This window comes from Odontesthes bonariensis, chromosome 15, assembly GCF_027942865.1.
Source record: "Odontesthes bonariensis isolate fOdoBon6 chromosome 15, fOdoBon6.hap1, whole genome shotgun sequence".
Lineage (NCBI taxonomy): Eukaryota > Metazoa > Chordata > Actinopteri > Atheriniformes > Atherinopsidae > Odontesthes > Odontesthes bonariensis.
The window spans coordinates 3,165,182-3,182,973 of NC_134520.1; the positions used below are offsets into that span (position 1 = coordinate 3,165,182).

The 17,792-nt window shown below is 42.7% G+C and overlaps 1 protein-coding gene across 1 annotated transcript; it reads left to right on the forward strand.

Annotated features, from left to right (window-relative positions):
• The first annotated feature begins 513 nt into the window (after positions 1 to 513).
• LOC142400072 (GTP-binding protein REM 2-like) lies at positions 514 to 6,579 on the forward strand. The gene is made up of 6 exons (XM_075484666.1): positions 514 to 889; positions 1,015 to 1,075; positions 2,516 to 2,825; positions 2,967 to 3,040; positions 4,050 to 4,227; positions 5,924 to 6,579. Exons 2-6 carry the CDS (start codon positions 1,022 to 1,024, stop codon positions 6,214 to 6,216), a joined length of 909 nt encoding a protein of 302 aa, XP_075340781.1. The 5' UTR covers positions 514 to 889; positions 1,015 to 1,021; the 3' UTR covers positions 6,217 to 6,579.
• The last annotated feature ends 11,213 nt before the right edge of the window (positions 6,580 to 17,792 follow it).

Genomic DNA, 17,792 nt, shown 5'->3' on the forward strand with positions numbered 1-17,792 from the left:
CTCTCTCGCTCTCTCTCTCTGGCCTGTATAATAGGAGCAGGATTAGGGCTATAATAGCGCTCTGGCTGCTCACTGCCGGAGTCTATTGTGGCTTTGTGTGGGAGGGGCGCACCACTGCTCGTGGTCCCACTCACATTCTGACAGAAAATACGTCCAAATACACCTCTTGGGTCTGGGGCTAGAAAGGCTTCATTTTACTTCATGTAAATAAATCTTTCGAGAAAAAAGTTTGAGTCTCTGTTACAGGTAGCAAAAGGGTGACACAGGATGAACGACTTGGTTAGCAGGTAGACAGACTGTCACAATTCTGCTCTACAGGTGTGAGGGGTATCCTAATGACACATTCTAAACATATATCCACGCAAGGATATGACACTCTCACACCATAAGCAATTAGTAAGGGAAATGCTTGTGTTACACTGCCCCCTAGAGGTCACGTTCTGTGTTGTTAACCAAGAGGTTAAAGAGAGCTTCGTGACACTGAGCATCTTTCCACAGCAATACTCCTTCCCTGCCTGCCTGCCTGCATTAGTGCCCTACTTTTATGGCTGAGCAGCATGAAGTGCGCTTACAGCAAGTGAGTCCCCGTACTGTCCACTCTCACCTTTTTTCTCTCCCGCAGGAAGTCCGTGTCTGGAGAGCATTTAGGTGTTAAAGCAGTGAGTCACATAGAAGTGAGTCTTGAGTGATGAGTGACGGTGCTGACTGCAGAGCTGGACTTGGCCCTAACCCGAGGACCCGGAGCAGCAGAGAGAAAGAGACATAAAGTGAAGTGGAGAATAGAGGGAGGTGGAGTGCACGCCTGGGAGGGAAGATAGAGAGAGAGTGAGCGCGCGCAACAGAGAGAAATACCGTGCTTACTTTGTAGTTGCCGACAGAGACCTGACAGGTGAGAGATCACACTGGGCTACTGGGTTCTGGGCTCATAAAGTGTGTTTGGGAGGGGGCGAGGGGGGGTGGTGCGGGTGTTCTCATTGTGTTCTGGGCTCTTTATTCCCCATCGCTTGATTTCAGTTTGCAGATGCCGACAGATGTGCCCGGAGACAGGCTTAACAAGGAGGAGAATGGGAACAAGGTAGGAGACACTGGGCATCAAAGATCCCCGTTAAAGCCTTTGTTATCTGCCAGGCAGCTCTGTGGAAATATGATGGTATCTGACGGTTTAGTCTTGTAAACTGTCACACAACGTGTGCGTGTGTGTTCTAAGTGTGTGGTGGTGCTGGGTGTGGGTGTCCTGCATTACAAAATGTGAGACCTGGGGGTTTCTGAACACAAAATTTCAAACTAACCTTTTGGTGGTGGTGCGGGTGTTTTTGTCTCTTCAATGTTGCCACAATATGTCACAAAGAATTTGTCACAGAGACGTAATGTAGGACAAAGCTTGAGGTCTAACAACTTTAAAGCTTCTTTCAGCTCATTATTTTTGGGGGGTTTTTCCGCGTTATTTTCCCCCTTATTAGTTAAGGTCAGGTCAGGTCACCCATTTAAGCGTGTTAAGCGTGGTGCTTGCTGTCGAAAACCACCGTTCGAAAAGAAGCCCACTCACGCTGCTACGTGCCAAACGGCAGCTACGCGCCAAACGGCAGCTAGGCAGGAGGTTAGCCACCAGCTAGCCCCAGTTTATGCCACTCAGGTGTTAGCATAATGTTGTCACACAGTTGTAAATTGTTTTTCTGCGGAAAAATGAGGTTTAAAATGTGAAAAATGGGGTTTTAAAAACACTTACCAATGTAACGAATGCGCCCAGTATGTATTAAAGCCCCCAATTTGATGTTTGAGATTATTTTTTTAAAGTTTGTCAATTGCCATGTTAGTTTTGTCTTTGGGTGTAACATGAAATCTTGTGTCCTGTCAGATTCTGTCACTCAAGCTACAGGAATTTTAATTTGCTTGAATTTTTTATCATTTGACTCGACTTTTTTTGTTACGAAAACTTTTACAAAAGCGTTCCGTTACTAGACATGGCTAAGTTTTTTATATTAGCCGAGAATCATTGTGAAATGATATTTAGATATTGTACATGAGTTTTGACTGGCTACCTATGACAGTATAAAATAGTCTGCATTATGGGACTATGGTACACCCCATGTTCGGAAACGGCTGTTATATTTAACAATATTTATTTTAAAGTAGACCACAAAATTGTTACTCAGAGGTGTTACATCTGCAGGCAGTCACCTTTTGCTGAAAAAAAGAAGAAACTTCACTGAAAACATTTCATCTTATGACAAAATAGATTTTGTTTTTAATGTTTTTAAGTACTGTGTTTTAATGTGGGCCCGTTAAAATACAGCTTTGGAAATAAAAAATAATTTGTTGCATTTACGGATTAATTTTCTTTTTCTAATATAATCTGGTCTGAAAGTGCTGTTGACCGCTGAAGTCACGTCACATATAGAAGACCTTAGATTTTGGAACATTCCTTGTTTGGCATAAGAGAAATACTTAAAATATAAGAGAGTGGCTTTCAATGTTCCATAATGATGAGACAGCCAATTGGGGTTCCTCTCTCTAGTGTGACAGCATGACTCTGTCCAGCACTACGACAGTTCGCAGAGGAAGCACTCCTCTGCCAATAAAGCACCAGCTCAGGCGAGAAGAAGCCGTCCATGATGACTGTGACTGGACATCGGGTGCAGCTGGGCCCTCAGCTTCACCAATCGGTTTCGGCTCTGCCCTGGATGACACTCCGACCCTGGCTGTAGAGGGCAGACCTGATGGGCCGTTAAGGATTGCCCTCTTGGGACAGAACGGCGTGGGGAAATCCTCTCTGGCCATCGCCCTTGCCGGGGACATGGACAGGACGGCATCCGTGGATTCTGATGGTACAAAGCTGTGTGTTTTTTACGGGGTTAATACAGAGGGGAGGCGACCTGTGGAGCGTCACTGTTCTGCAATCAGTGAGTAAACACAGAGCAGCACTCGTGTCCCATCTGAGACCTAACTGCTCATGTTCTTGTCCTTAGGGGAGGGATATGTGAGCACAGTTACCGTGGATGATGAGGACAGCACCATCATTATCTATGACAACTGGAGACAGGTGAGCCAAACAACACTTCAGGGTTCCTACTCTCCTTGCTCCAGGCTCTCTCATTAGGCCGCTGAACCTTCCCTGCAGCTGTAAGCACTGTCCTCAGCCACTTTTTCAGAAATAGATATACATATGTGTGTATATGTGTGTGTGTGTGTGTGTGTGTGTGTGTGGCTGAATTCTTGGACATTTTAGGAAGAAGCTTTCGAATGACCTCATTTTATATGAAGAGGATTTAGTTCTGTTAAAGATGGGGCTAATACCAGTTAGTGAAATCAAAATGTGTCTGGATTTGTAGCTTATAATGCAGAGAAACCGTGCAGACAATCCGACGGCATCCGTGCACCTCTTCATCTTCTCCCAAACATGAGTTGGAACGTAAGCATGTCCCAAAAAGAGGGCAAAAATCTGCTGCGTGTGCATGTGCTTGACAAAGGAAAGCTCATTCTCAGGTTGTTTTGCACACTGCTTCCTCTTTTCCCTTGAGTGTGGTTCAGAGTGGGTGTGCCTGCTGACTGTGTGGATGTTTCTGATTTAAGTGGACGTGTAAAGAATGCTGAAGCCTCGCTCTTGCGATACAGCTTGTTTGTCCGTAAAATGAAGTCAGAGAATGGTGTCAGCACTAACAAAAGACGGGCTAATGTTTAATCTGTGCGCCGCAAAGGATTTTCTCAGGATGACTTTCATGTTCGGTTATTTTTGTGAGGCTTGTTTGTCTTTGCTGCTTGCAGAGGATGAGGTTGCCTGTGAGTGTGTGACACTGAGAATCTGCAGCCAAATTTCTGAATTTTAGATCCTTGTGCTCTTTTTCTGCAGGCCTTGAGCACATGCGTTGTGAAAAGTTATTTTCTATATCTCATTCGATGGAGCCTTACCGTGCCAGTCTACAGGATTCTTATGAAGCAATTTTGTGTGTTTGCAGGTTTCATCCTGCTGTGAAAGGTGTTTCAGTGTCCTCCAGCTTTTATTAGATGCAAAAACTCATCATGTTGCGACACACTGTATGTCTGTCCCCCAGGACCTGTCGGCTCTCCAGTGTGAGGTGTGTGTCTTGGTGTTTTCGGTGACTGACAGGCGCAGTTTCCATCGTACCGCTCAACTCCGACTTCTCCTGAGAGAGACTCAGCCCCAGACTCCCATAATCCTCGTTGGTAATAAGAGCGACCTCGTCCGCACGCGGGAGGTCACCTCTCAAGGTGAGCCGAAGCTCCAGTTGTCATCTTCATCTCATTCCCTTTCCTCTCACCTCTTCTATGGTTTGTTTCTGCCGGGGCGTCTGCCTTGGCCGACCGTGCTGGTGTTTTCAGCTCTTTTTCTGTCAGTAAACAGTATCGTAAATGTAAATTTTACGCCTCATCGCTGTGTGGGAGTATGAAGGGTGCCACAATTGCAGTTACCGCTGAAGAGGATTCATTGTGACTGGGTTGCCTCTCCACATTCATACAGTTTTACAGCATACAGGCTGAGTAACAGGACCTGCATGTGGTATTCTCCCAGGCCTCATTAGTTGCTATTTCAGAAAGGTTTAACATGAGCAAACAGCCACAACTGTCTACACATTCCGTTGGTGCCTGACTGTAAGCAACACTGGGTTCCAGCTGAGTTTTACCTTCTAACAAACTTGAATACAAAAGTTTCCAGTTTTAAATAACCAAAACTGTTCTGGCAACGGGAGACAACTCCTCCGCTCCTCACATGAAGCTGCTTAAATATGCCTTCTGGTTGTTTGAGGTAGTTTAGAGTCAAGACACATTACCGTCTGTGGTCATTTATGTGAACTGATGTCGAAATATCCGCTGTTTGCGGATTTTACATCAGGCTTATATATTCCACTAGTTAAGGAGCATCTCTAGCGTAGCGTCTTCAAAGACAAATGTAAACGACTGCAGACTAAATTCCAACATAAACTGCTTTAAGCTCCACTGGCAAACACCTCATCCGCCCACTCTGCCTCTTTTTGATTCAGCTGTATGCACAGTCTGTATGTACACAATTCTTTTTATTGCAATCTTGACATCTTTTCATATCACAAATATTCTGTGCTGGCTGACTGGTGTTTCTGGATCATGTATATACATGTATGCCTCTGTGTGTACATTTCTGCATGGTTACCTCACAGCTGAAATATTCTAGTCTCAAATTTGGTTGTGGCCTTTTCTGTTTGGAGATTAGCTCCTCCCCCAACGTGTATTGTTCTTGCAGGTAGTTCAGATGCTGTTTTTCTTTCGGAGATCACAGAGTTATGGTCGTCAAGCAAATGACATGGCCCCCAACGTCCCGGTTGAAGGGCAGATGACCACTGCTGCTAGATCCCGCAAAATGAGGCACCGTACCTCTGTAAAATGAAGGGTATTCGCCAAGAGGAGGAACTTGAAATCGGCCCTTGGTGATTCTTAATCTTGGAGGAGTGCACGTGAACGTTCATGTTTGTCTGTCTTTGTGTTTCTAACTCGACCCTGTGATGGGGTGGCAACCTATCAAGGGTGTTCCCTGCCTCTGAAGTTCAGTGACGACGGTTTTCCTTAGTGTTCCTCAGCCCATGCAGTGATTGCCACTTCAGAACTCAGTCGGCTTTCAGCCCAAATTCTTTAACACTGAAAAACATTATACTTTAACTGGGAAGCTGTTGCCCACAAAGTCTTATTCAGAGTGATGAACCCACCCCCCTTTGTGCCTTTGCCTCTGAAATGCTCTTTTGACTCGCCGTTCCTGACATGTTGCCAAATAATGTGAGATTTTTAGACATGTTGCTGGCATCAGTCTTAAAATGAGCATATAGTTTTCATACATTTGATATGTTGCTTTTGTAAATCTGATTGTAACGTTGGTGACTGACCTTAAAGACAAGCAGACGTAATCTGATAACCATCTACCCTCCATCTCCTTCATCAGAGGCCATGTCCAGCGCTGCCCTCTTCAACTGTCTGTATCTGGAGATCTCCGCCTCTCTGGATCACCGTACGCCTGAGCTCCTGGAGTGTGCGGTGCGACTAGCCAGAGGCCAGTTGCCGTGGCCTCCGGGGACCAGTGCAGATGACATGAGCGGAGGAGGCCAACGTGAAAGCATCACCTCACGTGCCAAACGTTTCCTGTCCAGCCTGGTGCCCCGGTACCCACGGGAGCGCGAAGTCAGCAAGTTCCTGAGGCAGAAGTCTCGCTCATGCCACGACCTGGGGGCTCTGTGATCGTGCACCGCAAGGAGGTTAATGTTGTTGTTGTTTTTTTTAGCAGAAATAGCTTGAAGTAATGTAGTATACCAGCAGAGGGGAGGAAAAGAGAGGAGGGTGTGAGTGACAGAGGAGGTGCGAAGGTGCTGGAGTATTAACAGGATGTTATTACTCAGTGTTGAAAGAGATCATCTTTCACAGTGAAGAACGACAACAAGAGTTAGTGATGTTTATCTCTACGATGATATTGAAATTTTGCACACAAGACGAAATACAGAAAAAAAAAAAAAAGATGGTAAAATTTTGTTGTAGAAAACGTGTAAATAAGCTGTAGAAGTGTTGCCCACTGCCACCCTAAATAAAAAAAAAATTTTTTTTGAGTCTTCAGAAAGTTGTTCTTGGTCTCTTATTACACACTTTGTCACAGATTGTGTATCAGCGTGAAGAGGAAATTAAAAAAAAAAGAGGTAATCGCATTAAACAGCAGCACAAGCCCAGCAGGAAGTCATGACTACACACACTCACGAACATTTAGTGGGTTAGACCTTGGTGATGATTCATATTGTGTTCATTTAATCTGAGCTTGTGTGGTATCCATGACGATGATAAGCAGTGAAACAGTCAAAGTCAAGGATGGACAGATGGGAACTAAAGAGACCTACAAAGCTGTATGGCAAAGGAAAAGCAGATTATTGTATATAGACATATTGTTGCCATGTTACTGTTGTCAAGGAAACCTGGAGTGACGAAGACTTAGACATCATGTTCATTTCATCTCTGTCGATATGTCACAACTCTTCCCGTTCATATGGAGTAAGAGATAAAGAGGCTGACTGTTTCAGAGTAATTTGCACTTTTAAGCTTGAAATTCAACAGTAAATGAAATTCCTGGAGTTTTGTCAGATTCCAGCCTCCATGCACTCATCTGGACCACACTCTACCCACAGCAATTCCATCCTCCCACTGCCACCCACACGTGAGCAAAGATTTAGCATATCATAGATCGTTATATCCATCATTTGTTATCAAAGCGAGAGCAGTGCTGTCACAGGAGAAAAATAAAATGGTGCCACAGTACTCTGACTCATTCCCTTGGCTTCAAACTGTTGGAACGAAATGAAAGGTTAAGATTGGGAGCATGGGCTGAAAGCTCTCTCTTGTGGCTGATCTGAAGTCCTGCAACTTAGCAGATAATAGAGATTCAGTACCGTAGAGGGAAAATATTTATTCAAGTGGCGTAGCAGCTCTTCCATTCTGGTTCATATGAATGCAGATGATTAGGACTGGGACTGGGACCTCTGTAAAAGCAGATGTTTTGGCAGTTCGCTGGCGTGAATGAATGACTAAATAAAGAAACTAATCAAAATGTTGCAACTGAGATTCTTTTGCTACATCTAAATAAAATTGTCAGTAAGATACACAGATAGAGTAGCTTTTGAAATGTTCCTGTGACAAACTTCAAAGATTTACAAAGAAACACAGTCGATGGACCCATATAAGGCAATTTTGTAAAAATGTTAAAGTCGCACACTATAAAATTTAGGACTACTGTCAATAATGCAAGATAACAGTCATAAATATGTTAGCATGAAAATCATATATTAAGGGGGGGAAAAAATCACTCAACCATAGAGGGAGTGATCTAGATCTACAAATTGTATATATATCCCTGTAAGACTCAGATATTAAAAAAAAAAATTGACCTCTCAGATATTGTTTTAGGAGACCTCTGATGTAGAAATGAGTTTTCAGATTTTTTACATTTTAGTAAGTTTTTAGGAAAATGTACATTTGCAACGTTGGGCATTGTTGGGAGCAGAAGTGTCTGGAGGCACCTGCAGGCGTTTCTCCCTGAATGAATTCAGCCATTGTCTGAGTTTCCAGAGTTTGTCCCTCTTTTCCATCTCCGACACAGTCAAGTTGTTTATCATACTAAAAGGAACACACGCATCCCCCCAAAGAACTTACAGGTTCACATTCAAGACAACAGCCCCCTCTAATTATGGTCTAAGTAAAAAAAAAAATTAACAGAAAAACACATTTAGCACTTAGTTACAATGAATCATCTAACACTTTAAATTTAATTTGTTTTTTTTTTCAATTTGTGATCATGGGAGAAGTGAAGTGCCCTTATGTGATGTGCGAGGAGCTCAGGCTATTTTGACCACCACTCTAGCCCAACGTTGTAGAATTACAGCATGGACATTACAAGCTCTAAATCAAATTTGATGAATGTTTTTCAAAATACCTAAATGTGTACATGTTCCACACATTATAATAAACACAATTTAAAAAAAAAAAATCCATACATCCATTTTCTATACCCGCTTAATCTGTCGGTCGGGTCGCAGGGAGGCAGGAGCCTATCCCAGCGGTCAACTGGTGAGAGGCGGGGTACACCCTGGACAGGTCGCCAGTGAAATAAAAAAATATTTAAGGAATTTCTTACTTTAATCCTGACAAATCCAGTCATGCCAAAAAAAAATAAATAAATAAAAAATAGATGAGTTCAACGGGAAATTTGCAGGTAGAGTGAGTTCAAGGCCAGATGACTGGACCTATAAACACTTTCTATCCAATAGCATTGTGAGGACAAACAATAGGACCCATTAACTATGTAAATGTGCTCTTCAGAAAAAAAAAAACACATTTGCAGGCTTTTTTTTTTTTTCAGAATTGTTAAGGGATGTTGTAAATTTGCAACCGTATATATATACCGTACACAAACTATCAGTCTGCCAAGCCGCATTATTATGGTGAGTTGGGGGAATATTGCCTTTAGACGTTATTGCATAGACACAGCTCTATTTAAAAGAAAAATAAATAAAACGCATCCCCAGATACTTGATGCTCCATTTAAATGATGACAACTAAATCTTAATGTTGAAAGTGTGGGAGAATAATGTCATGACATTCTCTTGACATGTCAGAATTACATCGTGCGCCTTATTGTGCGGCTCATATGAATATGGGTAAAGGGTAAAATGCGTGTTTATGATTACAGCAGAAGCTCGGCGCCGCCGAGGAAGATTGTGGCCCGGATGACGCATGCATGTTATGATTTAAACCAGTATAAAGTTGGTTCGCAAGATGAACCCGGCGGACATTTTGTAACATTCTGTATGCATATTTGCTGTGACGGTTTGTTCCAATAAACTCCCCAATGGACGGCTGACCGACGCGTGATTCGACTCATTTTCTCCACAACATAATGGTGACCCCGAATTCGTGAGATTTTGCATCTGGATCCCGGCGGAGCGTGTCCTCTGTGCCCCGACAGCCGACATCAGCTGTAAAAGCCGGCCGGTAGGATCTTTTTCCTACCATCACGCAGCGGATTTCTGTTGGTGGAGCACAGCTGACAGGCTTCTTCCGGCTTCCCCAAATCAAAAGAACACAAGAGAAGGACGATTCTGCTTCGGTAAGCATTTCATTGCTTTCCTCTGCGCAGGGGGGCTGTTGAAATTGTTTGAAATTGTGGGCCAAGGGGAGCCAAATGTTTGAATTAAGATAAAATTGGGTGAACAGCAGCTTATGTGAGTTGTAAAGCGGACAGCTGGGAGCAGCTGGTCTGGCTATCTTGTTGTTGTATTTTTTTTTTTTTGTGGTAATTAAGAAGGGCTAGTCGCTGGCTCCGGCAGGTAATGAATCGGGTGAATTCAAACTGGATTAAGGAATAAGCTTAAAGAAGCGGGTAGGCTGTTGAGCAGCCGCCAATGGTACCTCTTGTAACTATCAGCCATCCTTCAATGCATTGGGGGGAGGAATACTGACGGGAGTACGGGGTACATTAGACTAATTAAACATACGTGAAAATCATTTTCACTAGTCAAGGAGTAGACGAATACTGATAATTGATTGACTTGCGAACATAAAAGTTTGACGATTGGATCAATAAGACTTTCAAAAAACTCTGAAATGAAAAAATCCAGTTCTAGAAGGGGCATATTTTAAATATATATGTTTATATCACTTTATATCTGCTTAGAACTCTTCGGAGTTATCCGAGACCTCAGTATAAAGACTTTTTTTTTTTTAGAAGAAAATTCAAATTCGTTCATGAATTGGCCACAGGAGATTATTATAAAGAGGTCACAGCGAGGCTGATAAAGTACACGTCAGCGTCTGTTGCTTTGGTCAAGAGACCATATCACAAGGCTTGTAGAGAAAACACATTTTGTATTTCATATATTGCCAACACCAACATCTCCTGAAAAATTAAAAGTCTAAATGAAAGAAATTGATAATTTAAAACTGTGAAGATTTGAATGGTGACTGACACAAAACTTTGATCGACTGACTTGGTGTGAGTGTGTGTGACCGGTCTTTCTTTGTCTGTCAATGTGTGTGAAATCCTGCTGTTTTAAGTGAATCTAAAAAAGAAGAAAAGAAAAAGTTATTTTGTGTGAGGAATCAAGGTTCCAACTCATCTCATCCCTTTACTTTTGAGTATTTTAGTCAATTTGAGTTAACACATAGAGTTAACACAACATCTTACATATAATCTTAAGCTAAATAAAAAATGAAGTGAGTGCAGAGACACTCAGATTTGCTTCATTGTTATAATTTGCTTCATTGTTATAGTTGCCGCATTGATAGTTTGTTGAAATAAGGTGTTGTTACAGTGATGAGCTGTGATTTTTAAAACGCTGTGTGTTGATTTCTTTAAGGTTGTGTATTTTCGTTGAGTGCATCTTGTTATTATTGAATTATTGAATACTGCTGTGATTTGTGTTAAGTTTCTAAAGTTCTATTCTCAACAGGCTCGTGAAGGTGTTTGGCTTTCAGGGGGACAGAGAGTGCTGCGCGTTCACGCTGGTTGTGTGAAGGCGCGCTGCTTGTCCTTGGCATTTTTTTTTTTTCTACTGCTGCAAATGTTCGTGTGTGACCGCATTTTCTTTCCTTGTGTCTTCCAAGGGCACTTTATGGTTGAACTGTAATAATTATTAGTTTTCTTTAGGTAATGTCCTAATTGCGGAGTTGTTATCAGTCGAGTAATGAGGGTTTCGCAATTCCTAGGGTAGAGTTTCTGTTCTTAGGCCATTTGATTCACCACGTCATTGTACGTGAATGTTGACATTCCTGATAAAGAAAGTTTTCGCTTATGCATTGTTTCTGTATCTTTTGGTCTGTATTTTCCCTGTCCACAGCGTGTTAAATTGTATTTCTTTCTCTTTCTTAACAAACGCCATTTTGAGGTGAAGAATAGTGCAATTGTTATTTCTGTATTGTTTGGTTTGTATTTCTCCCTGTCCACGGCTGGACAGATTGTATTTCTTCCTCTTTCTTAACTTGTTATAAAAGTGTGACAAACGCCATTTTGAGTAGGGGTGTGGTTCAATTGTTATGTTTGGGAGGAGTTAATAACAGCCTGGGAAGCGGGCTTAGTGGTGTGTTCATATTTGATTGGTTAAAAGTTACGTGTCTCAGACGTGTTTCATTGGAGGTAGGTTTAGAGGTGTGTTCAGATTTCATTGGTCAAAATTTTTTTGTCATTGGTCAGAATTGAGTAATACAGCTAGTATTGATTAGCAATAATTAGTATTGATTAGCAATAACTAGCATTGTTTAGCATTGATTAGCATTGGTTAGCAATCACTAGCATTGATTAGCGATAATTAGCATTGAATAGCATAATTAGCATTCGATTAGCATTGGTCAACAAGGAAGCTAGTATTGATTAGCAATAAGTAGCATTATTAGCATTATTAGCATTGGTTAGCATTTCGTTAGCCATAATTAGCATTGATCAGAAATACAATTAGCATTGATTAGCAATAAGGCAAATATTGGTTTAAATCTTAATTAGCAATAGGTTAGCATTTATTAGCAACAGCTAGGAAGCTAACATCAATTGGCATTGGTTAGCAAACATTAACATTAGCAATAATAGTAACCTAACTCCAAACTAGAAGTCAAAAAGCTAAATTAGCCTAACATTGAATTAACATTGGTTTAATTTTAAAAAAACAACCTAGAGCATAAGCTTTCAAAGCTAACATAGGCTAACCTTAACAGTAGCATTGACAATATCCAATCCAATAATTAGCTGCATCTAAGCTAAATTTAGCCGAGCATTAAATTAGCATTGAGTAGAGTTAGTTTAATTTAAATTGACTTTCAAAAATTGTTTAAAAAAAAAAGGGGGATAATAATAAGAAGAATAAAATAAAATTAGGGAAAAATAAATAAGTAAATAGAAAGTCAAAAGAAGGGAACTAAATAGGTGAAACAATGGATGTAACACCAACAATAACCATCAGCGCCAAACATCCTGAACATTCCAAAGATGTTAAAAAGATATCTCAAAAATGGGAAAAACGAACAAAAAAATAATGTCTCACCCTGGCCAAAAGGTGGCACTTTCAATGCAACGGCCTGTAAGATTATGGAACAAAGGATTAAAGCTTACAAACCAAAGGACAAAAGCAAAAAGAGACAGGAAAAAAGAGAGCTTGAATTAAAAGTTTTACATTTCTTTGAAAATGCAGGGCTACATCCAACACTGCCAGGAGCAGTAAACATACAAGGAGATTCTGAAATAAAAGATCACAAAATATCTCATGAACGTCCAGAACCACAAATAGCTACATCAAGCAGTCATGGAGCTCCTGAGCCAGACGCCGTCTGTAATTCAGATCAGGCAAGGGGACAGCTCCCACAATACCAAAAATCACCAGAACTGGCACCTCCAGTTCAAAAGGCATCTTCTGAAGAACATAAGAGTCCAACAGCGTCAGCACCGAGTTTGATAGAAATGACGCAGGGACAGTATGTGCCGTGGCAGACGCTCGTCCTAGGGGGGCTGGTTGCTCGATTGCCGGACATTCACACAGGTGCAAGCAAATGGATAAGAGCTTTTGAACAAGAGACTGTGCATAAACTGTTGACGGTGGGACACATTAAGGCAGTGTGGGCACTGTGTTTTGGAACTTCTACCATGGAGGGCATTTTGAGACACAGTGAGAATGACTGGATGTTAAGCCACCGAGCTGATGGAACTGATTTTAATGCATATCGAGCTGCACTCTGGAGAGCGTTACGAGCTGAGTTTCCAGTGGGAGTGGACCTGGAAGCGTTAAAGGGGGAACCACTGTCAGAAACAGAGAGTCCGGCTGTGTACATTGCACAACAATTGCAGAAATGGAGACAAGAGTCTGAGGGAGAAATCGAGAAGAGCCCAGCTTGGTTGACATTGTTCAGAGTTTCCATCAAAGAGGCTCTGCCTGCCCCAGCTCAGGGGAGGCTGGAGGATGTGGTGGGGTTGAATTCAATGTCACATGGACAATTCCGAGACCACGTGGTGCAGGCAGTAAACAAATACAGAAAAGAACTGAAATGGAAGGAGCAGGAGAAGGAGATGCAAAGGGAACTTGCACGGTTGCAGTTAGAAGAACTGGAAGCGAAGCAAGAAGTACGAAATGAGGCCATGACAGCGGGGGCCGCTGAACAGCCATCACAGGGGCAAGTCCATCGTCGACCCTGTCAAAGGTCAAGAAGAGGTGCACCTGGAGGACGAAGGTCCTCGGGGGCATGTTGGGCCTGTGGCGAGAGGGGACACTTTGTTTACAGCTGTCCGAGAGCACCGAGAAACCCGATTGTTCGGCAGGACTGTGGCCAGTCCCTGCGGGGCGGAGCAAGTGGCCCGGCAGGGCCATGGCGTTCCTCTGGCAGAGGAATCCCAGTATTTGTTTGCATTGACATATAGAGGTAAGAAGTACACTTACACCAGACGTACTCAAGGGTTTAAAAAACGCCCTCAGGTGTGTCATTATTACAAAACAAAACAAAGTTTTTAAGTTAAATGTGTCACTGTTACTAAGTTTCTAAAACTTAAATTTAAATGTCACTATTACAATATTTCTAAAATTTAAACAAAACAAAGTTTCGAGTTTAAATTTTAGCATTGTTAGCCTAAATTAGAGTATCTATTTATCCCATAGGGAACTACTGATATCTCTCCATCCCACGTGGAGGGAGGAAGTAAAGCGCCAGGTCCAAAATAAATAAATGTATTAATGAATAAAATTAAAATAAAACAAGTATGATCTTTTTCTTGGGAAGATTTGGCAATAAAATTTGCTTCCTCTGGAAGGAACATGAAAAATCCAAAGATCAAAGGTTGAAAGCACAACTGGAGAGGACAACCGAGGCTAAGTTAGCCTTTGAAAGTTTGAAACAAAATTAGCAAAAGTCATCCAAAACGGGCAACACTAAAATATGAGAAGCCATTTTTCGTATATGTCTCCAATAAAAACCATAATATTTCAGAACTAATAAATCAGAGTAGGTATGTTGTGACTCAGGCAGGATGTTTGCAGGTTGTGCATCTTTTGACACGTCCGGATGTGAGAATACAGAAGTGTACCACATCGGATCCTGCGGATGTCATTCCACGGGAGTTTGAAGGAGAACCACATGAGTGTGTGTCAGAAGCTGTGAGATACATTAAACTGAGACCTGACTTAGAAGCAACTTCACTTGTGCAGGCTGACGTCACTTATGTTGTGTATGGTTCATGTTGTGAGACCATTTGGGTAATCATGAGGTTTTGCAGTTGTGAAGCAGGAAGGTGGAAAATTTTGTGACGGTGGAAGCTGAGAAGTGTGAACGGCCATGTTCGGCACAGTTGGCTGAACTGAAGGCATTAACGGAAGCATGTCTACTGGTGAAAGGTAAGGTTACAAATGTGTACACAGATTCTGCATATGGTCATGATATTTGCTATTTGTTTGAAGCAGTTTTGAAGCAGAGAGGGTTCAGGAGGTCAGACGGAGGTCAGACGGAAGTCCAGTGCGACAGGAGGTCCAAATGAAGGAGCGGATTGCAGTCATGAAAATTGAAAATGGGAAGTGATAAAGTGTCAAATAATCGTAAAGGTAACAAAATGGTCAGTAAAGGTAATAACGCGGCTGATGAGGCAGCGAAAGTAGCATCAAAGTGCCAGCTTGCTGTTTTGGCACCTATGGTGTCACTGGAGCCAGATGTCACGCCACCACAAGGATATTGGTCATACATATTGGATAAATAGTCGTAAAAAATTTTTTGGTAAGAGAATTGATTCATCTGTTTGTCATTCCATCAGAGATTAGCTCAAATAATGGTTAAGTGTTTGTTTAGAAAAGTGCAAGAGGCATTCTGCAGCAGCTGCGAATCAAGCAGCGCTGTGGGGCCGTTTATCATCCACAGAGTCAAGGGATGGGTGAGAGGATCAATGGAACCTGGGAAGTGAAATTGAATTGAATCTGTGCGTCAACTAAGCTAAACTAGATGCTTTGCCGCTTGCACTAATGAGCTATCGTATGCAGACTCATAGAGTCACGCACTAACACCGCATAAAATGCTAACGGGTCGACCCATGCCGGCACCTCAGGGAGAGGTCCCTTTAAAGGGCCCCCACTTGAGCAGTTGAGAACAGAGTGGACAGTCTATATGAAGCAATTAACTGCAATCCACAGAACAATCTATCTACAGGAGGAGATCAGAGACTCAGGTCTCGAACAGCTGGTTGAGAGACCAGTGGGGCCAGGCGACCAGGTGCACATCAAAGTGTTCCGAAGGAAGTGGCACGAGCCAAGACGGAAAGGACCGTACACAATGGTGCGAGTAACGTCAACAGCAGTTCAAATGGAAGGTAGCAACACATGGTACCATTTGAATCACTGCACTAAGGTTCGGACTAAAGACACAGACAGAGTTGAGTCCGAGGAAAGGATGAACAAAAGGAAGAGGTTAAGATTTCTGACACTTATGAGCATCCAGGTGTGGGTGTTGGCCGACAGCATGGGTTCAGGAGAGCAAGGCCTGGAGATGTGGGACGGGATCCCGCAAACAGGAGAGGCTGGAAGGGTCCCGTGAGGGAGCCACCCCGCAGGGAAGTAGCCAGCCTGGGTCAGATGAGTATGATGCAACAATACACACCCACTCAGACCATGCCACGCCACAAACTTTGCCAGCAATACACACTAGAGCTAGTCGTGAAGAGGCATCTGTTAAGCGTGAAGAAGATAAGTGTGAGGAAGTGTGAGGAAGTGTGAGGAAGTGTGAGGAAGTGTGGGGAAGTGTGAGGAAGTGTGAGGAAGTGTGAGGAAGTGTGAGGAAGTGTGAGGAAGTGTGGGGAAGTGTGGATCATGGGTCCGGAGGAGGAGACGACCAAATCACCGCCTCCGGACGCCACAACAAAGGGGCAATCTGGTAAGATCATGTTGTCCTCGGGTCAGAAGAAGTTGTTCACAATGGTTGTAAGAATAGAAAGATTTCTCGTGGAAGTCTAGGGGGACTTGATACCGTTAGCACTACGGGACAGAATAATCATGTTCATCCAAGAACAGACGGAGTGTGCATGCACAGGTAGAGACAGGAAAACAGTGTAACTGTGGAAGATGGGTTAAGGCAGCACAGAGTATGTGGTATAGATGGGCATGGTACACTACGAGAGAACTGACAGCGACAGAGTGTCTCATATGCGCAGACGCTCCAGGAGCATTGCCTGTTGTTGTTCCAGAGCCACACACCTTCAGGGACTGTGCAGTGGTCCAGCAACGGGAATGCAGAGAAGGTAGGTTCACATCGGAAGAGGATAAATGGTTATTGTTTCCTATGTGTGGTATTAAGTGCAGATTGATGTTTGGGCCAAATAAATTACATAGTTATTTTCAAAATAAGGAAGGGCCACAAATTGGAGTCTTCTTGTGTTGAATTTAATCTGAGTACATCACAGGATGGGCCTCCCACTGATTATAGAGTAGATTACCATGGTGAGTTTGAATGCTTTTGGAACTCACGTAGGTAATACTACTGTTGAATGAAACCAATATTTATTAGGATTTATTTATTTGGACCAGTAATGCAAAAATATAGAAATGATCATTTTAACTCTATATCTTTTTGGGGATCAGACACAAACGGTAGCTGAGAGTTACTGGATGTGTGGAGATGATGTTTTGTTAAATGTGTTACCCAACAGGTGGATAGGTCTTTGGGCACTGGTGAGGAGGAAGACATCAGTTGTGTTAGTGTATGACAAGGTAAACGAGATGCGAGGTTTGGATGTGGAAAAAGGGAGAGTTAAAGATCTAGTGATGACTACATCAGGGATAAGCACGTTTACTTGGATGCAATAGGGCAGCCGAGAGGGATCCCTCTTGAGTTCAAAGCACACAGTGAGATTACAGCTGGATTTGAGTCTATTTTGCCGTGGATCACAATTAACAAAATGGGGAGTGGATTAATTACATATACTACAACCAACAGAGAATTCTTAACTACACGAGTGAAGGGGTTGCAGGCTTTGGAGAACAACTACATGAGACGAGTATGATGGCTTGATAGAACAGACAAGTTTTAGAATGGATATTAGGAGGGAAAAGTGGTGTTTGCCAGATGGTTGGGGAAATGTTGTACATTTATACCCGGGAACACTGCAGCTGATGGAACGTTTACAACGGCCGTGAAGAAGATCAGAGAACGGCGAGAGGAGCTGATGTGTGAGGCTGGTGGAGGTGAATGGCGGTGGACTGGTCTGTTTGGGATTTTGGGAGAAGGGGGAGCGATGACGGTTAAAGCGGGAATAGCAATATTGTTGATAGTGAGGA